General features: G+C 49.3%; 1 protein-coding gene across 1 annotated transcript; it reads right to left on the bottom strand.

Moving 5' to 3' along the window:
* Positions 1-2,801: 2,801 nt before the first annotated feature.
* Positions 2,802-13,338, bottom strand: LOC140681837 (serine/threonine-protein kinase PAK 3-like). The gene is made up of 10 exons (XM_072922336.1): positions 13,237-13,338; positions 12,368-12,439; positions 11,920-12,042; positions 10,790-10,931; positions 8,554-8,617; positions 7,708-7,756; positions 6,281-6,390; positions 5,396-5,513; positions 4,491-4,590; positions 2,802-4,062 (listed from the first exon to the last, which is right to left on the bottom strand). Exons 1-10 carry the CDS (start codon positions 13,336-13,338, stop codon positions 3,788-3,790), a joined length of 1,155 nt encoding a protein of 384 aa, XP_072778437.1. The 3' UTR covers positions 2,802-3,787.
* Between the last annotated feature and the right edge of the window lie 14,529 nt (positions 13,339-27,867).

The following is a 27,867-nucleotide window of genomic DNA, read 5'->3' as shown; positions in this document are numbered from 1 at the left end:
CGACGGTGAAAACGAAAACTGGGAAAGGAAGTCTGCTAAACATCGTGCAACTAAAATTTCAACTTAAATGACCATCATATATACCACCAATTGCCACCAAACATCGCACAGTAAATGATTTTCAACAATCACATTATGATCACTATATATCACTAATAATGTAACAATGTACATTGAAATGAAAAACCGGAGTCCATGGGAAAGGTTAAAGGTTAAAGTCTAGGGGACATGATAAAGGAAAGGTTAAAGTCTAGGGGACATTCTTTCAGGGCATAGACAAGGAAGGCAATTGTCCAACAGGCTTGAGGGTGTGTAGGACTTTTATTGTGACTCCAGCTCCAAGCTGCCTTTGGAGAAAGCAATCCTGAAGTGGTCCTGGTCATCTCTTCTGCTTTCTCGATTGCTTTGCTGCAAGTTTCCTTTGTTTTCATTTGAAAAGCCTTCGGAGTGGGGATTTAGATGGCGGGGGCCGATGTGATCTGTAGAAGGAATAACAGAAGTACAGTCATAGAAACAACTGCAGTATGAAACCAGCCCCACAGCCAATCCATTTCTCTCAAGTGTTTTGTCATTTCCAATGACTGGTGGGAAGCCAGGAGTCTAAAGGGAATCTAGGAAGCCAACTCTTCTGCTCACTTTGGCCAGGCTAGCACACACTCCTTCTTCTGAGTCAGTGGCTAGGTCGCAGCCTCCTGCTGCTCCCAAAACAATCCCTGCTTTTGTCTTCACTCTAGAGGGAAGCTCAGGCAAAGCCCACCCAGGCCCTGCTGCCCTCAAAAGCAAAAGGAATGCCCCAAGCGCTCCCTGCCTGCATCCTAGCATCACAGTGGCTTCTGTAGGGAGTCCAAAATTTCTCTCCCAGCACCAAATCACGGAGGAACACGAGCTACAGCTCTTGCTGAGGCACACACACTATAATCCACTGCTGGATCGGACAAAGAATGCACAGGACATACTCAGCAGCTTCAGGCACCTCCTCAGCAGCCTGACAGCCAGCCCTCTCCCACAGCTCTAGCCTGGCTCTGCAGAGGACTTCCCGTGAGACCTCCCTCCTTCTGAGAGGAAGCTCTGGCTTTCCCATTCTCTTTGGGCCTGCATCACCATGCCTGCCCCCCTCAAACCTGCACTCTGGTAGCCTCTCACCACACTGCTCCCTGAAGACACAAAGGTCTCTCCAGCACGGTTTACCAAGGGCCAGCTAAGAGACAGTGCCCCCCAGACAGACAGAGTGCAGAGAAACAGTGCCCATATGGAGCACAGAGGAGTCCAAAACAACACACAAACTCTCTTCTCACAGCCTTTGCCTTTTGACTGGCTTTGCTTCAGAACAGCTTGCATGCTGGCAACTTCCTGCTTCATCTCCAGCAGCCTGTTCTCCTGCTCCTTCTGTACCTCCACCAGGAAGGTACAGAAGGAGCAGCTGTGTGCCAGCAGCTGCTGTGCCTCCAAACGCTGCCCTTCCAAGTCCTTATGAGGGGAGGAAGACACTTCCACATGAAGTGCCAGCCAAGCTCCCCAGATAATCAGTGGAAGCTTCATGCCGTGCACAACCCCACACCTGAACAGGGCACAGCAGTAGTGACTTTGTGCCCTACAGCAATGCTGTCCTAAGCAGAAATTCAAAAGCAGGATCATCAGGTGGGAGAATAGGAGATGCCACCTTCCTTTCCTGCTCCCATGGCTGCCCGTTTCCTGGCCCCTCTCCCCTCAGGATTTCTACCTGTTCTCAGAGGTTCATTTCCCCAAGTGCTGAAGTGCTCCTTGCCATCTCCTTTGCTTCCTGCATGATTTTGCTGCAGGGATGACAGCAATCAGGCTGTCAGAAGAGGCTTAAGAGAGGCTCCGCTGACTGGAGAAATGGATGCTGCCCAAAGGGAAAAAGAAACAAACCAAACCAAATTAAAAGAGACAAAGGGAAAAGGAACCATTCTTTTCCAAACTGAGTTCCTTACAGGGTCAAGCTGCATTCCTCTAGCACCCTGAAATACACTAACATAGGACTGAAGGCACCATCAGCACGTGTGCCTTCATGCCCAGGATGCTGCTAGCACAGGCAAACATGGCCCACAACTGCACTAGTCCATTGCTCAAGGTGTCATCACTTGCTGGGATTTTTGTCCTGACAGCACTGTGGGATTGCTGCTTGCTGTCCAAAGGTTTTGTTCCTTACAGGAAACTCAACAGACTTCTTCCAGCTCCTCTTTTCTACAGACATGAGCTATTGGAGTGTCAAAAAGAGATGTGGGGCATAAGACATTCCTCAGGAGACTGCCAAGAGCTCTGAAAAATATTGATCCCACGTGTTGTTCTCAGGACTGCAGCACACGCGGGTTTTCAGCAGCAAGCCAGGAGCAAGGACACAAAGCAGCAAGGCTCAGATGTGCTCAGCTCCAGCATGCAGGAAGAGTAGGCTCTGCCTTGGCATGGCCCCCCACCTCCTGTGCTGGCCGGCATCTTCCTTGTCAGCAGGAAGAGCCAAGGAAGTGGCCTGGTCCTCGTCTGCCACAAAACCGGGCGGTAAAGCCGCAAGGATTCTCATCTACTTGAGCGGGCCAGGCAGCACATGGGTCTGGCACAAGTCCTGCTCAGCTGTCCCTGTTTGACTGGCAGAAAGCAGAGGCAGCAAGCTCAAAGAGTGGGGCAGGAGGGACAGGCTGAGTGCCCTGGGATGCTCAGAAGGAGCTCCCCCCCAGCCCCCGCCTTCCCACACAGCAATCCAGAAGCGCTGGGCAGGGACGGCTTTCGTCATGTTCTTCAAGCCCACATCCCTGGCATTGCAATACTTCAGTTCCCTTTGCTAGCAGGTAAACCTGAATACAGCACCCAAGAGCAAAAGAGGGCCACAGAAATGACCAGAAGGAGGGAGCTCTCCTCTGAGGAACAGCTGTGAGAGTTGTGCTGGTTTAGCCTGGAGAAGAGCAAGCCCCAAGGAGAACTTTCAATATTTGTAGGGGCTTCTAAAAAAGATGGGGACATAGCTTTTAGTAGGGCCAATTGTAAGGGGACAAGGGTGAATAGTTTCAGCTAAAAGACACTCCATTCAGATTGGCTCTAAGGAAGAAACTGTTCCCAAGGAGAGTGCTGAAACACTGCCACAGGCTGCCCAGAGAGCTGGGAGGAGCCCCAAGCCCAGCAACGTTCAAGGTCAGCTTGGATGGGACTCTGAGCAGCCTCATCCACTTCAAGATGTCCTTGCCAGTGGCTGATGTTTTGGACTAGATGACATGCACTGGTCCCTCCTAGCCACAAAGAGTCTTGGATCCTGCTTGGCTTTCATTGGAAAAGCACCCAGAGTAGAGATTATTAGATGGGGGGGCCCATGTGAAGCCCTGGAGTTTGCCCAAGAAACAAACCCTGACAGGGAACAGCTGCTTGGGCTGCAGCCGCTTTGCCTTGTACCTGCAGAAGTTCCTCGGCAGAGCCTCGCCTGTCCACATCCATCTGCAGGCAGCAAGCCAGAAATTCACACAAGCCAGAGGGCAGCCCGAGCTTGTGCAGATCTGGTACCCCTTGCTTGCCTATCAGGTAGCTAGCCTGAAGCAAAAGGAAACACGAGAGTCTACGTGATTCTTCCATATCCTTCAGTGCTCACCTAGAGCCCATCTTCGAAGCTCCAGTCCGCAGTGTCAATTTCTTGCCTAGCAGAGGTTTAGAGATGAGCCTTCTCTCCCAAAGGATAAAAGGCTCCAGTGCAGCCCCAGCTATTTCAAGCTGCAACAGGTCTTCCCTTGACAGCTGATCTGAGCCCCCGGGATGTTTTTAGAAAGAGGGCCTTGGTGGAAGCACTTCAAGCTGTGGGCATGGGATTTTGTCTAATGGACACGGACCAGAAGGACACCGCTCTCTGAGCGTATTTGCACCTTACCGTGTCACTGTTTTCCCGAATATAAGGAGCCTCTCCTGTGGCCATTTCTATTCCCACGATGCCAAGGGACCAGGTGTCCACTTTGGGGCCGTAGGGCTCTCTTCTCACCACCTCGGGTGCCATCCACCACGTGGTGCCCACCATCGACCTCCGTTTACTCTGCTCAAGGCTGAGCAGACCACAGAGGCCAAAATCAGCTGAGGAGAAAAACAAATACTGCTTCAAGTAGGAAACCAAGGAAAAGGCTTTCTCAGGACGCCTACGTCTCAGAATGCAGTGCTGATTCCAGCTGGAAAAGCAGCTGGGCTCTCTTTCCTCAGGGCTGCAGCCAAGGACGTGGGCATTTGTCCACTTAGTTACCCCCCACGATTCCCACCGTGCCTTTTCCTCACTCACCGCAACTTTTACGCTGAAACTCCCTCCTTTTGGAAGGAATGCACACACAAACCAGAGTTACTCTTGCTACCTTGTTGCTCTCTAGACCACTCAGCACCTTACAGCTGCGCCCTGGGCTTGCAGAGCGCTCCCTGCCCTCTCCCCGGCACCACTGCTGGGCACCCGCAGCCGCTCCAAAGCAGCCCCACACCGCCTGCCCGGAGCGCTGCGCCTGACCGAGAATACCCACCCAGCTTGACGGAGCCATCCCGGCCCAGCAGGATGTTTCCACTTTTGATGTCTCTGTGGATCACCTGGTTGGCATGCAGGAAAGCCAGGCCTTGCAGGCACTGGGAGAGAAAAAAAGAAACAGGAGGCCAAAAGTGAGCCTGATCGGATTTCGCCACACACAAAAGGAGTCTGCTCCTGAAGAGTCACAGATCTCAAAGGAGCGTGAGCGCTGGCAAGAGGAAGAGCTTGCTGCTGCCACACTAGGAGAGCAGGATCTTTCCAAGGGAAGGCATATCAGTGCTTGAGGGGGAAACATCAGTCACTGCTCCAGATTGTCCCCGGCAAAGCCAGTCAGAGCCATCCCTGCTGCAGTGGATGCGCTCTCCCCGTCCGCAGGACAAACAATGCTTTGCCAAAAGAGGAAACGTCCCTGCCTTGGGCACCCAGGGCATCACTGTCAGGTGGGAGATTGGAGGACAAGGGACAGCTGACTTGGAAGTAGCTCATGTGTCAGTTTTCAGTAGCAAGCACCATGCTGGGTGCCATGCCATCCTTTGAAGTTGAGACCTGTGACAGACGAGTCTCTCTTTGGCTTTGCCGCTGGTTTAAAACTTGGACACCAGCACCTTTGTGCTTACAGGCAAAGAAGGTATTGCAGAAAGGCAAAGGCTTGGAGAGGCAAAGTGCAGAACAGAAAATGACAATGAAAACGAGACAGAGAGTTCAGTAATAGGATAGAAGAGTACAGAACAGACTAGAGTAAGAGCAGGGACACCGGCAGGCAGTTCAGCCCAGATGCTCTTTCCTTTCCGGAGCATAAGAACAAGACAGAAAGAAAGCTCTGAGCATGGAATCACTCCCTTTGCAGCGCTTTCAAAGGACCAGTCTGTCCAAGCCATCCCAAGCACAAGCAGGACCCCTTACCTCCCGACACACTGTTGCTATGTGTCCTACAGCCAGACTTTTCATGCGGATCACATCAGCCAAGGAGCCTCCATCCATAAACTCCAACACCATCAGGACAACCTCATTGACAAGGTAGCTGCAAGACAAAAGCAACCGTGTGGAGCTGAATGTGCACAGCTAAATTCCTGCATGGAAGAAAAGACTACAGCTGAGTTTTGTGTCCAGGTCACTGGTAAGTGAAGAGGGAATCAAGTGAAGACACACTCCACCGAGGCTATCCAGTGCTTGCTGTCTGTGCCGTCTAAAGGAGGAAGGCACATCCGTGGAAAAGGAGACGGTTTAGGTGGCAAGCAGGGGAAAGCGGCAGTTTTGTGACGCAAAGGTTAATCTGGAAGCGGACACATCCCAGCAGCTGCTTCATCTTCTTCATACACAAATTGCACCATTAACTCCAGCAGCAAGGAGGCACAGTCTCACAGCTTTTACTCAGGGCAGGTGGGTGTGCAGCATTGCCAACATCCTTTGGAAAACCTTGCAGAAAGGACAGTCACAAACAGGAAAAACAATTTCAAACCGGACAAATTATGTCTCTCCTAGCCTAGTCTTCTGGCAGGTAAGGCAATGGAAAACAGTGCAAACAGTGCAAGGGAAATAATTTCTGCGATGCTTTCTCAGCACTTCTCCTCCAACACTTGGAAAAAATCCCGCCCAAAACAGCAGAACAACATGCAGTGAGTGAACATACATGCTGCTGGCTTAGTAAGAGAGCCACGTTTCTGAGATCAAGCTTCAAGCTATTTCTGCCAGGAAGAATTTGTGGGGACAAAATGCAATCTCCTCCCAGGCCTCATGCAGGAGTAGATTGATGTGAATTGAAAATCCATTTTCTGCCAGAATACTGACCTTTCTAGGTAGGTGACAATATTGGGGTTCTTATATTTATCCATGACCAGGATTTCCTTCAACACATCCTCACAGCCCTGGTGCTGGAGATCAAGTACCTTTATGGCCACCTACAATGACATGGAAAGCCATTAGGAGCAGACGAGACGAGAGCCTCTTTCTCTGTGCACTCACGGGCCTGGATGCCTTGTCACCTCGGTGGAAATGGACACTAAACCATCAACCACAAAGTGCTAACAGCACTCTTTGCACCTGCAGACTCCTCCAACACACTTTGTTTATCACTACTATTATCATTTACACGTGTTTTGCAAGCTGAAGTAATTTTGCTCCAGCCAAGATAAATTGAAACCACAGGAAATACGTTAGCATTTCTAGGGGCTTTGACCAGCCTTTCAGAGATGGCTGCCGTTCTTGACTGTGTGCCAAAGTAAACACACACATACATACATGACAGGGAAAATGCTGTCCAAAAAAGGACTCCAAAGCGACTCAAAGGAAAGTTACAACCCTAGCACATCCTAACTTCTTCACTTTGGGTTTTGCAACTCTGAAGAACAACCTGGAACACGGTTTACACCGAGTAATTATTGTAATTTGTACTTATTTAGTGGGTTTAAAAATGAATAACCCTTCTGTGCTACGCTATGGATGCACCCCAGGTCATAAGCAGGGCTTAGGGCTTTTGGACACCTCCTCGACCTCCCTCCAAGTGCAGTTTCTGAGCGCAGCACCGCGGGTGGAGAAGGAACTACCAGGAAGATGGAGTTGTATTTGCTGAGAGCCAAAAACGAGAACTCAGGACTCTGAACTCATAGCCCCACAAAATAGCAGGACTCTCCAAGGCACTTCCACGTCAGTTCAGTACAAATAGCATCTCTGTAGTGGAATGTCTCTGACGCAGGATCAACAAAACATTGTATTAATTAAGGCTCTTCATCAATTTCTTCCCACTGATCTGTGCGTGTGCGTGTGCGTGTGCGTGTGTGAACTGGGTTCCCTAGGACTGAAAGGCAAAACTGTGCTCCAGTAAAGATCTCTCCTCCTTGAGGTCCTGCATTATATTTTCAAGCTGAACCACGTGGTGGAAAACAATGGGAAATCCTTTCTGTGTCTGAACCTGGGCTTAAGAGGAACTGGGCCGGAATGACGGCTCTTGCCATCAGCTAATCTAGGAACATTTATCCAGTAAGTCCAAGCCAGCGCGTCCTTCTCGGATAGACACCACCGCCATTCTTGCATTCACTCAGGTAGGGAGGAAAGATAAAGTCTGTCCAAAAGTCATTTTGCAGCCCACCTCTGGACAGGCTGCTTCTGCGGGACAGCCTTTGCAGCAAAGTCAGGTGGCCCAAAGCTTTGGCCATGGATCACATCACAAGGGAAAGCACTCAAGGGCTGCAAAATCTGCATGGGCTCTTGGCACTTACCGCTCGTCCTGTGGCAGCGTTGAAGGCCTTGTAAATGGTTCCAAACCCCCTAGAAACAGAACAGTGGCAAGAACAGAGAAGTTGTTCAGTGCTGAGAAGGAAAAGGCAGCCCAGGCAGGAGCTCTCTGCTGCCTGCAGTGTCTCTAAAACACCAGGGTCTGTCCGCTCTTCAGCCAATGGCCCAGCAGCCCTCTGCCATGCAGAGTGTCCAAGAGAAAAGCTGGCTGCAACAGGAAGAAAAAGGGCTGCTACAAATCTCAAATGTGCACACTAGATTATGCACGCAGGGGTTTTCTTTGCCTTTCCCTTCTTGTGTCTGTGCCTGTGGGGTGCTTTTCCAAGCAATGAAACATACAGTCCTGCGGGGCCATCTCAACGCTCTCTTTTAATCCTGCCTGCCAAACTCAGGCAACACCACACAGCCTTTCTTATCTTCCTGACCACTGAATCTTGTTTTCAGCAAGATAGTGGAAAGCAATGCTACTGAGAGCTGTTATCTGACAGCTGCCAGGTGGGAAGCTGCTCTCTCAGGTTTCTCTTCCCTCATGAGTGTGGCCAAATGACGTTGAATCATACAAAACCATATCTCCTGGGAAAACAGGCAAACTAGTGCCACATGTTTGAGGGCTTGCAGGAGGGCTTCCAGGACCTGCTGCTTGAGGCAGGCAAGACATTGCCAGCATCCAGTTATCTTTCATGATGCCTTGTACTGCCTCAGCACTGAGACAGGGACAATCTGAAGCCAGGGTCTGAAGATGCTTGCAGCTTGCCTGACTTCCCACGTGGTACCGCACCACCAAAATCCCTGGCCCATGGTTCTGTAGAAGCAAGCGCGGCTGCACTCACCCACTGCCAAGGAGTTCCCATCCAGTGTACTTCTTCTCTGGATCTTCCTTCCTCACCACACGCCCTGAAAGAAACCAAATGCAAGGAGCAAACTTCAAAACAGGGATCCTGACGTCCAGGAGATCTGAAGGCCAGCTCCACTCTCTGGGGCTCTGAGCAATTTATGGTCCCTCGGCTAACAAGAGCATCAACAAGAACAACAGCAGCAGCAGCAGCCCCAGCAAGACAGGCAGCTCGGTAGCACGCCTGGCCTGCACAGAGTCTCTTCTCCACACTCCTTTGAAGGGCTGCCTTGAGGGGAAACTAAGCCCATGGGAAAACCATCAGAGCAGACAGAGACCAGAAAAGAACAGGCCCCAAGGCAAGTGGTTGTCATCTACAAACAGGAAGGAGGGCTGAAAAATCAGGACACTTCATTGTCTTGGGAAGAAACACTCTCTTGTGAGACTCAACAAAAGGTTTCATACTTCCAAAGTTCCAATGCACCCTGGCATCTGGATGAACTTTGAACAGCTGCTTTTTGCAGAGCAGAAAGAATATTGCAAAGTCAATTCCAGGAGAGAAGGGCACCTTCTCTACCTCTCAGCACTTGGCCTAAACAATGCCTTGACCATTTTAGAGAACAGCAGCACATGCTATAACCAAGAACAATGGCTCTAAGAATTAGGACTCTCCTCATTTATCAGCAGGATGAGTTCTGGAGATGACTTTGCCCGTTCCCCATTTAGTGAAGAACTACAAGTGCTTGTCTTCAGCCTGGGCTGCAGCAGTCACTAGCACTGGGCTCAGCCCCTTGAACACCACCCGTGTGCCCCATCTCCCCAAACGGGCGCAGCCGGACGGGTAACAAGGACAGCGCTGTTCCTCAGGCGCTGCCGGGACACAGACACCTGCACAAATGAGATGCTGACCCTTCCACGAGTCCAGGCAAAGCTGCAGCAACGGGACGGCAGCTGAAACCTCACAGCTAAGGAAGGCTCCAGCCCCTGCAGTCACACCAGCTGTCAGTGGCAGGGCAGGTATGACAAAATGCTTGGCAAAGCCCACAGATGGCCACTGACAGCCACTCTGAAGAAGCTAGAGCCAGATCAAGGCCTGTTACAAGCTGTTGGCCCCACTCAAGACAGAACATGATTGTCTTTGGCCTCAGACCCACGGAGGAGTAGATCCATCCACCTTTTGTCTGAGGGCGCCTGATGGCAGACACAAAGTAAACTGGCCTCTGTTCTGTACCTGAGTGGTTCTTCTCTGACAGCACTGCACTGGCAGCTGTTACCAGCTGCAAGGAGCAACTCACTTGTACTGCACAATCAGCAAGGCCCTGGTGTGCTTTCCGAGAGTACCATCTGTGCAGGGATTGAGGCCAATGCTTAGTATTCCTGCGGTATTTAGCAGCTGGGCATTAGCAGTGACAGCATGCCTGCTACCAGAGGAACATGCAGCAGAGGGGCTGCAGGCTTCCTCCTGAGAATTGCCTGCAGGGCACTTCTATCTGACTGTGCCCCATAGATGTGTCTCTTTGATGCATCTTCCAAAGCATACAACTAAAATATCAAACAGGAATTGTAAAAAGAGTATCCTGTTTTTCTTCTTTTGGGGCTCTTTCAAAACAGCTCTTCCTCTCTGATTCCTTGAGATAGCTCTAAGAATACAATTTCTTAATTTTTAGGGCATACTGAAAAGATCTCTTCCTCTCTTATTTGTGCTGTCACCTGCCATTCTTTTCAAGGAGGTCACGCTAACCAAACAAAACCAACTGGAGAAGGAATAGAAGTACTAAGAGTCATAAGAACAACACCAGCATTAAACCAGCCCCACAGCCAATCAACTTTGCTCAAGTGTTTTGTCATTTCCAATGACTGGTGGGAAGTCAGGAGTCTAAAGGGAATCTAGGAAGCCAACTCATCTGCTCACTTTGGCCAGGCTAGCACACACTCTTTTTACTTAGCCACTGGCTAGGTCGCAGCCTCCTGCTCCTGCTCTCAAAACAATCCCTGCTTTTGTCTTCACTCTAGAGGGAAGCTCAGGCAAAGCCCACCCAGGCCCTGCTGCCCACAAAGGCAAAAGGAACGCCCCAAGCGCTCCCTGCCTGCATCCTAGCATCACAGTGGCTTCTGGAGGGAGTCCAAAAATTCTCTCCCAACACCAAATGAGGACCAACATGTGCTACAGCTCTTGCCGAGGCACACACACTGTAATACACTGCTCGATGGCACAAGAAATCCCCAGGACGTACTCAGCAGACGCAGGAACTGCTCCTCTCTCTCCTGGCTTGAGTGGGGAGAACTGCTCATCCTTGGGTTTTCAGGCTGTGGAGAGGAGGCTTCTTCCCAGGATGCTGCTGCAGCGACAGCTTTGATGGCAGCTTTTGCATTCATCTGGGACAAGAAATTTGCTTGTGTCAGAAAGGTGCCTGGCACAGATGCCCCAGACAGAGCATTTCAAAGGCAAGCACTTAGGAACAGCACTGGGCCTGGGCTGCAAGCTGAGCTGTCAACTCTTCCACCTCCAGTCCAAGCCAAACAAGCACTCTGAGACTACAGCTTGTCACAGTCAGCCGTAGTGGAGACTGCGAAAGGGAAAGAACAACTTTACACTTCACTCCCTTCTGAGGACTGCATTCACCATGGACAGGGACAACTTGCCCAGAATCTGCGTGGGTCACCACGCTCACCTGAACAGACCCCTCCAAAAACAAAGCTAGCACTAAGAGGCCAGCAGAAATATATTCCCAGGATTGCTGGCCCACCGGCCAAAGCACTAGCCCTGCTGCCCAGGGCAGCAGCTGAGATTCAGCAACCCACTAAGTGTCCTTCTGAGCAGCTGCCACGGAGAGCACAGAGCATGGCAGTCAGAGACATTGGTCCCATCCACCTGCTGCTCTGCAGGGGAAAGGCAACAAGGGCAGAGACCACTTGTTGCATGACTGCACTGCTTCCTCCTCCTTCATTCACCTGCTTTCATCCAGCCAGCCTGTACTGCAGCAGGATCTTGTGCATCCTTTGCACTTCTTCTTTGTGCCTCTTCTCCATTGCCTCCATCTTCCTCTGAGCTTCCCGCAACTCTGCCTGCAGCTTGTCCTTTATATTCAGGAAGATAAGAGGAATCTTACTGGCATCCGCAATCTCGTTCAGGTTTCCTCTTTTGCACTCTCAAAAGCACTTGTGTTCAGCCCCTTCCTTCTGCTTCTCTACCCAGCTCTAACCCTTCCATCCTAGCTCTTCTTCCTGGTGCTCAGCGCTGCAGCCTGCCAGGCTCTGTGCTTCCAGTGCCTGCAATGGTCCTTGCCTCCCCTTTCCTCACGTCTCCAGTTCATGTCCCCATCACTGCCCTTCCAAGCTCTTCTACCTGGCTAGTCAGGCTCACCTGTCCATTCTGCCGCTCCTTATTCAGCTCCTGCCTCAGCTGCTCTAGCTGCTGCTGCCTTTCATTTAGATCTCCCAGCAGCTGGCGCACCTTATCATCTAGAGCAGCCTTCTGGCTCTGGAGCTGCACAGAAACAAAGAGAAGACGGCTTTCAACGTCCCACACACCACTTGTGTGGCAACCAAGACTGATGTGCTCATGCCTTCCAAAAGCAGTTTCTTCTCATTCCTGTATTTACCAAGGGCCAGCTAAGAGACAATCCCAGACAGACAGACAGTGTCCAGAGAAGCTGTGCCCATAAGGGGCCCAGAGGAGTCCAAACCAACACACAAACTTTCTTTTCACACTCTGTGCCTCTTGACAGTCTCTGCTTCTTTGCCCATCCAGGTTGCATGATGGCAATTTACTGCTTCATCTCAAGCAGCCTTTTCTCCTCTCCCCTCTGTACCTCTGCCACCAAGTTGATCCATTGCTCCAGCTTCTCCTGTGCCTTCAAACTCTGTTGTTCCAGCTTGCTTTCCTGATGAGTGGAAGAGACACGTCCAGATGAAGTCCCACCAATGCTCCCCAAAGGAAAAACAGAAGCTTCATCCCTCCAACAACCCCCGCACCTGAAGAGGGCACACTAGTGGCTTTGTGCCCTCCAGCACCTGGGAGGAGCTCCAGCACGGCTAAGGAAAGGAGAGGTCACCTTCCTTCCCTGCTCTGATGGCTGCCTGTTTCCTGGGCCCCCCCTCTTCAGGATTTCTGCCTGTTCTCAGAGGCTCTGTCCTCAGATTGCCCTGCCCTTTGGTCAAGGAAAAGCTGCAGATGGACTGCAGGATGAGGACGACAGCAGCACCTCGATGACCCAGTCACAAGACAGGCCACCAGCTGAAGTACCAGCACCAGGAGGCCTGTTGCAACTGCTTCAGGCTCCAAGGGAAGACCTCTGTCCGCTGGGGAAGGACAGAAAGCAAGGAACCCAGTTGCTGGGACTGCAGCTGGCAGCAAGGTCAGCAGCAGTCTGCTGCATGGCACCAGGCTGTGGGGAAAATGCTGCCCCTTCGCTGCCATGCTTTGGGTGGTGACCACCCAGCCTCCTGGGGAACTTGGCTTATGGCCATGCTGAACCTGTGGCTGCATCTACTGTCCCAGCACTGTCCTCTGGGTCTTCACAGGCCTTCAAGTAGGAGCTCTTGAACCCCTCTGCTGCCTGGCCCAGCAATGTGTAGCCTACAGCAGATGCTTGAGACCATGTCACATACTCAGGCTGCTCTTCTGCTAAGCCAGCCCTTCAAAGTCGCTGGAAAACTTCAGGGATGTACTGTTTCTTACCAGGTTTTGCACAATCTTCCTTTTCTTCGCTTCCTCAGCAGCTTGCCAGAGTCTCAGAGCCTTGCTGCACTGCTCTTCTGCCCAGCGGAGCTGTTGAGCCATGTCTTCACATTGCTGCTTGCTGAAAGATCTTACAGCCAGCAGCTCACGACGAAGGCCCCTCACATCCTCTGCAAACGTGACACACAGGAACAGTCAGAGACTGCACAAGCAGAAGAATCTGCTGACCTTAAGCCCCTTCAGTTTCAGGCAAGGAGGAACCTGCCCTCAGCTCCTTCACTCCTCACAAGCCCTGCAGACAGAGCTGCCTGTGGCGCGACTGCACTGGCCAGGGCCATCAGCAGAAACAAAGCGCACGAGGCTCTCACCGAGTATCAGCTCCTTGGCCTGCCTGGCTGTGCGCACTTGGGCTTCCAGGCAGCTCCTGGCCGTCTCCAGCTCCGATACGTGCTGCTGAGCCTCCAGCAGGCTGCTTTGCAGGCTCTCCTTCTCTGACCTGCAAGTTGTGAAGAGGGAGAGCAATAGTTCCTGGCACACAGGGCCAGTTTCTCCAGTGTGGCACATCTTAAGATGTGCCTTAAGATCCCTGTACCTTAGGCTGGAAAACAGCTTGCATGGAAGCTCAGACAAAGCAGGACAATTTTACCACTTCAAATAGCAGAGCAGGCCCCTCCAGGTGACTGGGAAGCCTTGCCTCGTGTCCTAGGCCAGCACAGAAAGCCCAGCTGAGTTTGAGCTCAGTGGACAAAGCTCAAATTGCTGTTGCCTGACTTATCACACACGGGTGGCTGTGCCCACAAAGTCTCTGCAAATGAGCAAAAGGCCAGCCGCTGCTCACAGCCCTGAGCTCACCAGCACTTCCAAGTCACTCTGCAGGGGGATAGAACAGCGTTCTCCTGGCTGACCCGTCAATGTTTCATGCTATTCCTCATGTGCATATAGGTACTTGGCTTGCCAGGCACTCTCTAAGGAAAAGGGACTAAAGGAATTCACCAAACGATAGAGTGAAACCTCCAGCTTCTAGCAGCATGAGTAGGAATCCTGAACTAGGTTTTTATCTGAACAAGAACTGTCTAGGAAAAGGAGAGACACACAGCCATCCTGCCATTTAAATCATTGGAAGATCATGAACAAGAACACTTGCTACCTTTCTTTATGGCTAACTACGCCAGCAGTGCCCAAGTGATTTGGCACTCTTTAAAAAAAGGAAGAGGCACCAGCCAAAGGGACCTTGACAGGTTACAGAAGTGGGTGGACAAGTGGGCAAGTATCAGTGCTCAGCAAGGATCCCTAGAGACTGTTGAGAAGTCACAAGACCTTTCCCTGCTGCTGCTGCTGCTGCTGCTGTTGCTGCTCCTATTAAGCTACTCTAGGTCCTGCATCCTACTCCACAAGAGTGAGCTCTCAAGGGTTGCAAGATTTGCAGCATGACCCTCCATCTTCAGCTGAAGGGTCAGCACCCGACTCACAACATTCACATGTAAGAGCCTTGAATTCTGAAAATCCCCCGTCAAACTATTTGGCAAGGAAAAACTGATGTTCAGATGCAACAAAGGAGAAAGCAAAACCAGAGGGAAACTTCCGATTTCAGGAAACATCTGCACCGTTTCCCTGGTACTCAAGTCAGTGCCAAGTTGGTTTGCTTTGCACTTGTCACAGGAATGTGCAAGAGGTCCCAAGCAGGTGCCCAAAAGAGCTTGGAGAGCTTGAGTTGGCAGAAAAATCACATTCAGATCAGAGTATAGTTTTTTTTTTCTCATGTCTCTTTGCCTCCCTGTCTGAGAAAAATCAGGAGAGCACACAGGAGGCGGTAAATCCTGACTGGTGGTAATGCTCACCACCTTTGTAATTACAGACTTTCAATAATGTCCCACCCTGGGTCTCCTCCCTGCCTTTACCTGGCTTCTGCCAGCTGCTCTGAAACGCCCCGTAGGTCCCGCTCCGTGGCTCTCAGTCGGGCTTCCAGGGCAGCGTTCTCTTTCACCAGCGCCGCCTTCTCTCTGCACACCTGGGACAGTGTCTGCCCTGGGAGAGAGAACTCCTGCCCCAGCTTCTCCAGGCCCCTGTGGGCTGGCCGCTGCGGGCGGCAAACCTGCAAGAGGGGGCAGCATTTTTCAAGTGGAACAACAACAACAGCAACAACACAGGCTCGGTCCTAGCTTGCTGCCAGAAGCAGCATTCGGGGGGGGGGGGGGGGTCTGGCTAGGACAAGTCCCTCTCCCCACAAGTGCTGCCTAGGAGGAAGGTGAGCGTACCTTTGGTGCCACCAGAGGAAATGCTTCCTGCAGTAGATCCCTCTGAGGCGGCGTTTCCACCGGGGTCAGTTCTGCCACTTCAAACACCCTCTCTAGGGAGGAGTGGCGCTTTCTCTCAGATGCAGCCAACTCCTTCCATCTGCAACAAGGGGACAGACAAACAAGCCTTTAAGTGCAACACAGTCGCCTTGCAAAACCAGCACTACATACCATGCCCCACATAAGGCATCTCAGGCCCTTCCAACAGCCCTCTGCTTCCACCTCAAGAGATGGCTGCAATTCCCTCCCTAGACCCGCATCTCTCTTTGTCATTCCTTCAGGTGAAAGAGTCGCCACTGAGGAAGTCAAACAAGCTTCCACAAGCCACAGAACACTGCCAGAAAGCTCAGGTACTCTCAGCATAACAGCTTCCCTGCCTGCTAGGCCCAACACTCCTTTCTGATGCAGTGAGCACTGGACTTGCAAAAGCTTTTCTTTGGCTAAGACACGCTTGCTAAGTCTAAATGAGCAGTCCCACAATTGCTCCTGCTTTCACTAGCGAAACAAAGAATGAGCCTGCAAGTTACAGCTTGGGGAGGAGGTGGATACGATTTTCCAGTTCAATAAGCAAAGGATCCCAAGATGGTTTAGGCTGGCAGAGACCCCAGGAAGCCTCTAGCCCAGAGTTCACCTCCAAGCAATTGGGGTCAGCATCTGGCCAGGCTGCTCAAGTCTCTATCCACCTGGGCCTTCCAAATTTCAAGGGTGGAATCTGCACATGCTCTCTGAGGCACTTGTTCTGCTGCATGATTGTCTTTGCAGGTCAGTGCTTTGCTGTCCTTAAGCCCAGCCTGAACCTCCCTTGCTTTTACTCTGGTCTAGTTCAGAATGCTTTTTGTCAAGGTTCGAGAAGCGAGTCCCAGGAAGCAGCTTTGCTCTAGGTCGGTCTGCAGCCAGACCTGCCCTGGGCTGCCTTCTCCCGTCTGTGCTGAGCAAGTCAAATAGTGAAAAGCCAAATTTGTTCTTTGGTCCTGGGCCTCCTAAAGCCCAGCAAGGCCCACCCCTGCTCAGAGAAAGTGAGAAAGCTTAACACGCACCTCAGCTCCCGGGCGCCGCGCACTCTAGCCGTGCTCTCGTGCCGCTCCGCCTTTCCTGCCTGGACCGAGGAGTCCCGACAGGCGAGAACTTCTCCTAGCGGGACCTGCAAGGATTGGGCAGGGAAAAAGCACAAAGCAGCAATGAGGAGGAGGGAAGTTGGCTCCTGACAGCTGGCAGAAGAAGCAAGCAGAGACACAGCTCACCTGAAGGCAAAATCTATTGTGTGGGGCCGTTTAGGCGGTGTTTAGGTGGTGTTTATGTCCCAACTAACTCATGAGTTGCTCTGGAAATGTCTGAGGAGAAGCAGGGAACATTTCCCTGCCCAGCTCTGGTCAACTGGCTTCCCCTCAGGATTTCAGGCCTTGGAGAGCAGCCAATAGGAACTGCATTCCAGCCCTTTATAGACAGACCTTGTCTCTGCCATGCAGAGCTGCTCAGAATTCTTCTCAGCAAACTTGGGTCACATCAAAGTTTAGGGTGTAGCTGCAGTAGTGACTGCAGCTACTTAGATAGGCCATGGAGAGGGGTAGGTCCCTGCAGGCAACAGTGGCTCCTCCATACCCCACAGGCCTGTGAACTGCGCCTTAGTACCTCTCCCTCTGCTGCCAGCAGGGAGCCCGCACAGACTCTGCACAAAGGGGCTGACTTTCACACCAGTGGCACTAAAGGGCATTGTGCTACCGCTTATCTCACAGCACGGGAAGTTCAGAGTCCCTGAGAGTGCCAGGAAAATGACGCCTGCATATGAAAGTTCATATCCCATTTCCCACGCGTCAGTGGCTGAGCTGAAGAGCTAGGTCATGGCAGGACTCCAGCCCACATCAGCCATCTTCAGCCACTGAGGGCAAGTGCTGCCTGCTCAGAAACTTGCATGCAGCTCTGCACTGCACCACAGCTTTGCACTGAAGGAGCTATTTCAGCCTGCCTACAATCAGCCTGCAGCGTCCTGTCTGCAGAGCTTGACTTTCATTAGTGAAAACCTCTTCAGTGGAAAAGGAGGAAACGGATGGAATCCTTTTGGAAGTGTTCCTGCACACATTGACTTTGGGGACTTTCTTTCGGCCTGCCAGGCTGCTGCTCTACTGCAACAGGCCAAGGCCACAGCTTTCTCCGCAATCCTCAGACACCAGGAATGCCAAGGGTGCCCGTCCCACTCACCGAAGCGCGCACTTGACTCCTTCCTCCTCGGAGTCGACCTGCCGGGAAGAAGGGAAAATGAACCAGGGGCTGTTAGAAATCTCTCTGTGCTGAGGAGTCCCACAGAGCAAGTCCAGCCAAGCGGAGAGCGTTTTCCTTTCACAACATCCCTCTGGGAGCAACACTTCTTTAGCACAGCCAGCGAGACTGCAGGCCACTACCCTAGGCTGTGTCTACCTTTTGCTCAGCTTTGCCACTAAGGAACCAGAAACTTTGCCGAGAAGTTGCAAATTCTTCCTTAGCAGTCCCTGCCTGCATTCGAGCCTGTTGTCCAGCCTGCAGCTAAAGCAGCTGTTTTCTCCTCTCTTTCCTGGACTTGCTTTTTCTTTTTGTAAATTGCACGCAGCATGTCCCACGCGGTTGCTGTAAACAATTCCCCACCAAAGCTCCCACCAAACCCCTCTTAGCGCTTGCAGTTCTGTTGGGACACAGCACAGGCCCAGCTCCGGGCTTCAGGAGCACGCACCAGCTGCTCGGCACTTTTCCCTTCAGCGCAAAGCCAATCCCTCTTGTAGCACACACTGGAGTTGCACTTAGACAGGCACATCCTTAAAGGATGGAATGCAGAAAAAATGCTGCTTTTCCTCAGTTCTGGAGAGAACCAAACCGTTTTTAGAAGGACGCCTGCAAATCTTGCCCAGTCTGCATTTGGAAGTTCCACACCCTGCTAGGCCAGAGACAGCCCCTTTTTAGGTGAAGCTGTTGACAGGAGCTTCACCAAACAGATGGCATCTTTATGCCATTTTTGTTTCAATGTGCTGCCCCAAGGAAAAACTTGGATTTACCAGTCAAACGACGAAAAGCTTTCCGAGGAGCCACCAATGAAAAGGCGCTGCTGACTGCTCTACGGACTCGCTCCATGGTTTGAGCAGTGCTGCTCAAGTCCGTAGGCCAGGGGAACAAAAAACGGAAACAAACCCCCTCTTGCACAAGTCCCCAGACTGTGCAAGGAAAAAAAGGGGAGAAACAGGACACTTGCACAACTCCACAAACTGTGCAAGAAACTACAGACACAAAAGGACACCTGCTGTAATCTGAGAACAGCACAGCTGAGGTGATCCTCCTGCAATGAGCGCGCCAAGAGCTGCTCTGGACGCTGAGGCCTTGCAGGCACCAGGAGAACCTCCTGCTGACAGCGCTGTTACCTGGCAGCCCTCTGCTGACATCACAATAGCAGCCGTTCCGGGTTGCTCTGTGGATTCATGCATAGCAAACAAACCTTCTCTGCAGCTGACAGAAAAGAAAAGCCTGGAAAGATCTCCTCTGCCCCAAAGCAGCACAAAAGCCCCTTGCAGTCCATAAGCCACAGCTCAAAGGAAGCAAGAGTAACACAAAACGGGCACCAAGCCCATACACCCTGTACGCCAAGCTGAACACTGAGAGAGAACCAGGATGTGAGGAAACCAAAGGCAGCGGGCCCTTTTGGCCAGCAGTGCTTCTGACTAAAGCCAATTTTAAATTTGCTTTTAAATCCTCTGGATGAAATTGTGCTTTGCTTATTTTGCTAATATCCTGGAGAGTTCCCTAAACTGGAATGCCTGTCATTCCTGCCCATTTACTGCACGGCTAACATCAACCAGCATATTGTAGGGCTTGCTGAAGGAAGAATAACACCTAGGTGGGGAGAAAAACCAAGTAACCAACCTGCTGCACACACAGCACACTGCTGCTGCACAATCCCAGCACCTCCAAGAAGCCTTTGGGGTCTGTGACTCACTTCTGGCAACTTCCTTGGGCACACATCAGAGAGTCACAGAGATCTGACTCTAATGGACGCACAGAAAGAAGGACAAGGAAATCAAATCCCAGTGCGGGGCAACATAGAAGCTGCTGTGGGGAGGAAATCAGTGCAGCAAAATGGGCAAGTCCCACCTAAAAGGGAGGAGACCATGAGGCAGAGAGCAAAGAGCTCAGCCGGTGGGCACACCTTAGGAAGGCAGGCTCAGGGAAACAGAGCAACCACAAGCCTTCGAAAGCTCAGAAGCTTCCTTCCAGGCTGCATAGTGTCCTGATGAAAATTCCCTCTGTGTGTCCGACTGAAAGTCAGGACTGTTGCCGTGAGAGGAGGGAGGGAGAGGCGGCGGCCGCTTTCCCCTCGGCTCTGCGAGGCTCAGTTCGCGCGGGAACAGACGAAATGGCGACACGGGGCTTGGGTGCAAACACGTGTTCACTGTGGGAGCGTGTCCCGAGACCCCGGGGTACCGAGCGGGGCTCAGGTATAGCCCATGCCGGGGGCGGGGGGGAAGCTGAGCCGCGGCCAACGGGACGGGAGGCAGGGGACAGGGGCAGGGAAACCCCGGGGGCTGCAACGGGAAAGCCGCGGGGAGGGGCAGGGACGGCTCGCCTGGTGAGGGGAAAGGCGGGGGGGCGGGGGACCATGCTGTGAAAGTCCTTGTGGGTCTCCAGAAGCAGCCAGCTGGGTAGCAGCTGTATGAGGAAAGGAGCAGGGAGGGCAGCATGGCCTGGCTGGAAGATGCCCAGGCCTTATGCTCATTCGGAAATGCCAGCCAGTCCATGACTCAGATTTCTGATCCTCCCTCAGACCATCATGTGCACAGCAGTGGTTGCAGAGTTGGTGAAGTCCAGCAGCACCTGGGAAAAGAGAAGCTGCAGATAATCCCTGGAAACAAATACCTGCTCCAGCAGGAGCAGTGAGTGTCCAGTGGGAAGGCAAGTTCTGCCACGGGAACTAATGCCAACTTGTGGGAGTGAAGACTTGTGCAGTTTGGATCTGCGTGAGCCACTGTGGAGGCCTGTGGGCCTGCTGGGGGACTTCTTGGGGCTATGCCCTGGAAGGATGTCCCCTAGACTTTAACCTTTCGCTTATCATGTCCCATAGACTTTAACCTTTTCCATGAACTCAATTTTTTTTTCAATGTACGTTTGATACATTATTAATATATAATATATATATATAATACACACACACACACACACATATATATATATATATATATATATATATATATATATACAGTGATCATATAGTGATTATTGAAAATAATTTATGTTGCAATATTTGGTGGTAATTGACAGAAAATTTGACAATCATTTAAATTTAAATTTTAGTTGCACAATTTTTAACAGACTTCCTTTCCCAGTTTTCGTATTCATTCACCCACTTCCCTGAACCCACTCTCCCTGAGAAAGACAGGACTGGAGATGGAACCTGCTCAAGAGCACAGGCCAGCCACCAGCCATCTGCCATCTGCCCTCCTTTTCCGTGCCCATGCCAGGATGGCACTGGCCATGCATCCCCAGATTCTACCTTAACCCACTTTGTGACAGCCCTCAACCCTGCTCCTGCTTTCCTGTTGTATTAGCAGTCCCCGATTTTTGTTGTAATTCATGTTTCAGAGATTCCCGATACAGGCGACCCTCAGAAGCCAGTCACCCCAGTTCTTTTAATTATTTAGGAAGGAGAGTCGGCACCCTCCGGACAGCCGGAGGAGCGACTCTGGTGCCCCACAGGAGACCCGTGCCCGGCCACACCATAAGGTCCTCACAGGCTGGTCCCCCCTAAAGCCTTTTCTTTTGGCTTTTGTGTTTAGGGAAGGGCATCAGGGGAAGGTACCATAGCCAGTCCTTCTGATTTTCTCTTCTCTTTTGATTTATGGGTAAGTGAGGGGGAATGAAGTGGCGGAGAGCTGCCCGGTACTTGGGCCCTTAGAAGTGAGGGGAAATGAAAACTGTATTTAATTCTTTTTTAGTTATTCTCTGCAGTATGAACTCACTGGTTTATCTTAATTCTCAAGTTTAGTTAAAGTCTATAAAATATTGTGTTATTTTTAGTTAAGACAAGGTTATTATTTATACTATGATTGTTTTACCTTTCATTTGAAATAAAACCAGAAAGGGGGAGTTGTGGGAGCTTGTCCTGGAGGGGATGGGCAGTAAAGTGGTCACACATCAGACAATCAACAATCAACAGTAAGCCTCAGTGCAGCCTCTCAGGCAGATGTTACCTGGAGGGCCGCCTTCCCAAGAGCCATCTCTTTGGTCAGTGGGGCTATCTCCTGCGAATCACCAGATGCTCGAGGTGCAGATGTAGTAATGAAGGCCAACCAGTGAGACGAGAGAAGCTTGCTGTTTGAAATTCCGACTCTGTTTATTGAGGGGCAGGAGAAGAGGCTGAAGGGCTCATAGGCAGCAAAAAAACCCTGAGTGAGGGACGGTCTAGGGTATACAACTAGGACAGGGTAGGAGTGGTAACTGTAGAGAGGAACCAGCCAGGGAAGGGACAAGGGGAGGAGCAAGGATGGGATGATCAGGAAACAACAAATGGAGGGACAGGGGGTGGATAACAACTTACAGGGGCCAATGAACAAGCATAGACCAATGAACTTTCTAGAACAGGCGACTGAAGAGCAATTTGATGCACAGAAAAGGGGGTGTAGTTTCTTTTACAGTGTTTTCCTCCCACAGCATCTCAAGCTCATATCTTCCCTTCCCATATCCTACACCTCAGGAGAAGAGAAGCCACAATGGATGACACCCAGACAATTTATGGTGAGATTATCCAAAGAGTAAAGGACTCTGGAACTGATTGGAAGTGGCCATGCATATCAACAGCTGGCGATTGGCCAGAGGGCTTCTGGAACTTTCCATGAAAAAAAAAAAAATATATATATATATATATATATATATATATATATAGTGTCAGCGAACTGTTACTTGGAAATGGGGTGAACAGAGGGAGTGCAAGAGACAGAGAGAGAGAGGGGAACTGATCCACTTCCTTTTAAACTTTTCCTGGTGCACACCTCTTATGTAGAACAGATTTTGCCACTGTTTCAGGCTTGTGCAGTCAGCCCTTCGGTGCTTTCCAGGAAGGGAGTCTGGAGTGGGAGTTCACAGAGCAGCACTAAGCACAAGTCTCAAAACAGAAAGAGATGTTGGCTCAGCTCAGTGCTTTCCCATCTCCACAACACCCTCTCTTCCAGTCACAGCTTTTTTGTTACAACAGTCAGAACGAGATAAAACATTCTTATGCCTGGTACTCCACAACAGGTGACTGTGTAAGTTATTATCTTGTTATGCACAACATTAATGGTTTATTATTCTAGTAAAAAAAAAAAAAAAAAAATTGAAAGCATGGAGCTTTATAATATCTTTTGAGATTTTGAAAGAGAAATGTAGTTTTTATGTTTTTTGAAGAATTGCTGGCCTGGAGGTTGAAACATGCAGTAAACAGCATGAGTCACCAATATGAGGAAAGCTACTTGGTTTACCCGAAATCCCAGAATCATAGAATGCTTTGGGATTTCAGGGATACTAAAGACCAGCTAGTTGCAACCCCTGTGCCGTGGACAGGGCCACCTTGTCCAAGGTTGTCCAAGCACTGTCCAACCTGGCCTTGAACACTCCTAGGGAAGGGACAGATGCAGCTTCTTTAGGCAGGCTATGCAAGTGCTTCAGCACCCTCACAATCAAGAATTTCTTCCTAACATCTAATCTAACCCTGTCTTCTCTCAGTTTGAAGCCATTTCCCCTTCTATCACTATAGATCTTTGTAGTGTCCCTGTCCAGCCCTCTTGTAGCCCCTTTAGGTACCGGAAAGGGCTGTAAGGTCTCCCAGAGCCTTATCTTCTCCAAACTGAACAAGCCCAGTTCTCTTGCCTGTCCCTCATAGCATAGGCATTCCATCCATCTGATCATCTTGGTGGCCTCCTCGGCACTTACTCTAATAGGTCCGTGTCCTTCCTATGCTGGGAGGACACAGAGCTGGATGTAATGTTCCGGGTGGTGTCTCACAGAGCAGAGTGAAGACACACCTGCTGCCCACGTTGCTGGTGATGCAGCTCAGGACACAGTTGGCTTTCTGAGCTGTAACCCCAGCTTTGTTGAAGCTGTTGAGGTTCCTGTGGGCCAGCTTGTTGAGCTTGTCCAGGTCCCTCTTGATGGCATTACACTCCTCATATATGCCTCCTGCTCAGCATGGTGTCAAAGCCAGGGACCTTGTAAGACTAGAAAACTGGACAGGACAAACACAGATCAGGCCAATGTGGTCAATCAAACGTTCTCCGTTTATTAGTTAGAAGATGGCAGTTTATATACACTTCAATATAGTTTACGGTTTACAAAGGCACTCTTATTGGCAAGCTAACATTGTTTGTCTTTGTCTTAAGGTGGACTAAACTCCACACTATAAACCTATACTAATTCACACCCAGAAAGGTGTGCGTCACATCCACACCTTAATATAATTTCTAACTGTGCCACAAGCTCTTTTTCTTACTGCGTTATACGCTTTCAAGTTCTCACAAGGCCCATATCTGAGGCCTAGGCTGGAGTAGCTCAAATCTCATTCCAGACATAAATCATGCCCTCTCTCTCTCAGAAATTCTGCAACATGGTGTCACCCCCAATTTTGCTGAGGGTGCACTAGATCCCTCTGTCTTATGTCCTTGGCAAAGATGGCACTTGTTCCAGTATGGGCCCCCAAGAAACACCACTTTTCTCTGAGGCCCATAGGGACACTAAGCCATTGACTACTACCATCTAGATATGCCAGTCCAACCAATTCCACTTCCATTGAATAGTTCCATCAAACCCACTTCTCTCCCATTTAGAGCAAAGGATGTTGTGGGGAATATTGCCCCAGATCTGTAGCTTTTCCCTTATCCATGAGTGTGTTCACTCCATCACAGAAGACCACTACCACTTCACCTGGATGAGTGTCTGCTGGTTGGCCCCTTCGTCCTCCTGAGAGAATTTTTTTGCCACCCAGGTTCTTGTGGGCTGAGTCATTCTCAGAAGGCATCTCATGAGACGTTTGTGAGGTATACAGCACACACTAGGTCTGGGAGCCAGCACAGGAACATGCAGCAGGACAGCAACTGCCTGTTCAGTCACTGAGCTTGCTGCTTGCTGCGAGGAAGTGGCAAATCTGCAACTTCCCCACTGTGCTCCATCAGCCAACCTTTTCTCTGGTCAGAATGAGCTGTCCTAGACACTGTATGAATATGATAAACAAAAAGGCAATGAGCTAAATGTTATTACTTCTCCTTCCTCCTTCAACTGTCTGTATTAACTTCTTTCTGCTCTCCAACAAACTGATCACCCAAAATACAAACTTAATGTGTCCAAAAACAGTTTACAAAGTTTTAAAGAACAACACTTCTATTTTTTGCTGGGTTTTGGGGTTTTCTTGGTTGATTGGTTGGTTTTGGTTTTCTTGTTTAGTTTTTTGAAACATATCTGCAAAATGTATAATTAACATCCTTAGGAAGAGTGCTTCTGGTACTACCTCCTCTTCCACTCCCCAGTTTGATGCACATTTCCTTTTCCTCCTGCCCTCTTTTTATAGTGGTCTACACTAACATAGATCAGAGTGCATCTACGTTAATGCAGATTATAGCACATTCTACATTAATGCATAGGTCTTTTCCCTCCCACTGATTGAATGAACTCTAACTGGTTGTACCTTCAGGCTGTACCAGTCCTCTGACTGCATATCATCAAACTGTACATTTTGCATTAATGTCTTAGGCAGAAATTGTGCTAGGCACTAAGAGTTTTCCTCTTCTCATGTGAGAATGCCTGGTCAGTCTTTCACTTCTGATACCTCTGGTAGCACATCCCAGTGTTTGTTCAAAAGCTTTTCAATCACCACAGCTGCAGCAGGATTTCCTGTATGAGGAGGTACTGTGGAAATGGCCCTGGAGTCCTGGGGGCTCTTGGCTGATCGTGGAGCACGATGTGCAGAGAAAGGCAAACTCCAAAAAATAATGACCTGAAAGAATAGATATTCAACTGGAGAGTCAGATCCACAACCTGGCTCCATTCACAGAGGTCTTTGCCAAACCATTCTAAACTCATTTCCACATTAGAAGGATGGGTCTTTGGGTATATCTCTTCCACTTCCTTTGTTCTCCACTTTCACTGGAAGCAGAGAATTAGAACAACAAGAAAAAATACAAAATCTACCTTTTCTGATAAAAGAAACCCAACAACAAAAGAAGTCTTTTGCTCTGCTTCAATGTTCTCCCTTTCTAGGCTGCAATTTTTTTTTTTTTTAAGCTCACAATTCAACTGGACCAGGTGGACAGTATAAATTAGAGCTCAACTGGTGTTTTTCAGTAAATGCATGCTTGGGATGCTGAAAATCTGAGAATTAGTGTAAAGGGAGATGATTACTACAAAAGCTATTCTCAAACTTTAGAGAGAGTTGGGTAGTTGAGTAGGTGGGTAGGTAGGTAGCTAGATATCTGGACAGATGAATTGACAGACATAAAAAGCTGCCTTTATGTAACATACAAATTTAATACAATTTTATATTAACCCTAGGATGCTTGGCCATTAGAAATGTAAAGAAAATAAATACATATGTTAGTTGTATATGTAATTTACAGGATACAATGGCTAGACCTAAAAGGAAATAGCATAAAAATTGGACAATACCATCTCAGTTGCCCTTCATCATGAAGGAAAATTAGCAGTATTTAATCAAATAAACCATATTTCAGGAAAGCCCCCACACCTTTGATAAGGAGGACCAGGAGAGAGAATTAATGCGCTATGCAGCAAAGAGTGCTTACTGAAGTAATGATAAATTGACTCCCTGTTGGAGACTCTGAAATGGATTTTCATCTTGCCAGCCTTGTGGAACAAGATTCATCACTTGAAAGAACAGCAATGGTAGCAGCAAAGTCAATAGCATGTGACAGATGTGTATTGAAGCAATGATTTAAGAAGTTCGGTGTATAAAATGAATTATTAGGCTCAAAATGGGTTCAAAAGTCCTTGCATTTCATGGCTCTGTAGGAATGTAAGACAATGGGAAAAAAAAATTCCTTGTTTCAAGTAAGTAAGAGGGATTTTTTTCCTTGGAGTTTTGTGCATGCAACCCCATGTGCACTGGAATATTGTCTAAGCTGAAAATAACTGCAAATGATTCTGTGAAGGCAGAACTTCCTTAGAGATCTTGCCACTTTCATGGTCTTTTGAATTGCAATAACCAAAACAGAAGTATAAAAATTCTTCATCTGACCTTTGATGAGTGTAAACAATCAGAGTCTCTGATAAAATAAGGCAGAGTCACTGGTCATGCTAACGAGGTATCAGCAGTTTGGCTTTGAGCCTTGTAGTATCTGTTTCTCCACACAATAGGACTTGCTGCTGTTGGCAATCAACATGTTGGAAGTGGTTAACACAAGTAGATTGAGATACTACTCACCACTTGCCCTACCAGACTAGCAGGAAATACATAATTTATCCTCCAGGCTTTCATATCCTCAGGGTATATATCCGTATTTTGTTAGAAATTGCTGGAAGATCAAATTTAAACCACATTTTGTTATTTATTTAGTAGTGTAAAGAAGGAAAAGAAAGTCACAAAATATTGGGGAGAAATACCTGTAAGCCATAAAAAAGAATCTGACACAGATCTGTCTAGCATTGCTAGATTAGCTTTCCTTATTCACTAGAAGAAAACTGTAATCCAACATCATGCTCTGTAGAATGTCAGTAGAATGTTCCCTGAGAAAACTGATTACAACTTGTTCATCTGTAAATAAGAAGTTAAAAAGGAACATTTTTCTCTTTTGCCAGTTTTACTTGCTGGTAGTATCCTTCTCTCTTACATATACAAGTGGTACAGAGTATTAAAGAATAAAAAATTCAAATTTAATATGTCTTGTGTCTTTTCCAGGGCTATTCTAGGCATGCCTATTGAAATATTTATTTGCTTTTTGTTAATTAGTAAATGACTCTTAATTTTCTGTGTCACATGCAATATCACATTAACACAAGCTCTCTCAGCGTGCCCTTTTTCTTACATGTGAATATAAACAACAGATACCAACTCAGTGTTGCCAGGTGTGGGTATTTATCATGGTACAAACACAAGAAGGACAGTTAAATCCAATGCCCATCTGCTAGGACACTTAGATACAAAGAGAGCTACCAAGCTGCAGCCTACTACAGAAAAGGTAATGGAGTGAGCATTCAAATGTTCACATTGAATGTTCACATTTGACATGTTTGGCATGTCAAACACATGCTAAAACAATGTGTAGAACTGTGATTGTATTCAGTAGACAGACAAGGGCTTGTGCAGGCATACTTTATAGCATGGCACAAAGGCAAGAGCTGCTCATCA

This window comes from Taeniopygia guttata, chromosome Z (assembly GCF_048771995.1).
Source record: "Taeniopygia guttata chromosome Z, bTaeGut7.mat, whole genome shotgun sequence".
In the NCBI taxonomy this organism is placed as follows: Eukaryota; Metazoa; Chordata; class Aves; order Passeriformes; family Estrildidae; genus Taeniopygia; species Taeniopygia guttata.
The sequence above is the reverse complement of the archived record's forward strand: the minus strand, read 5'-3'. Positions and strand labels throughout refer to the sequence as shown.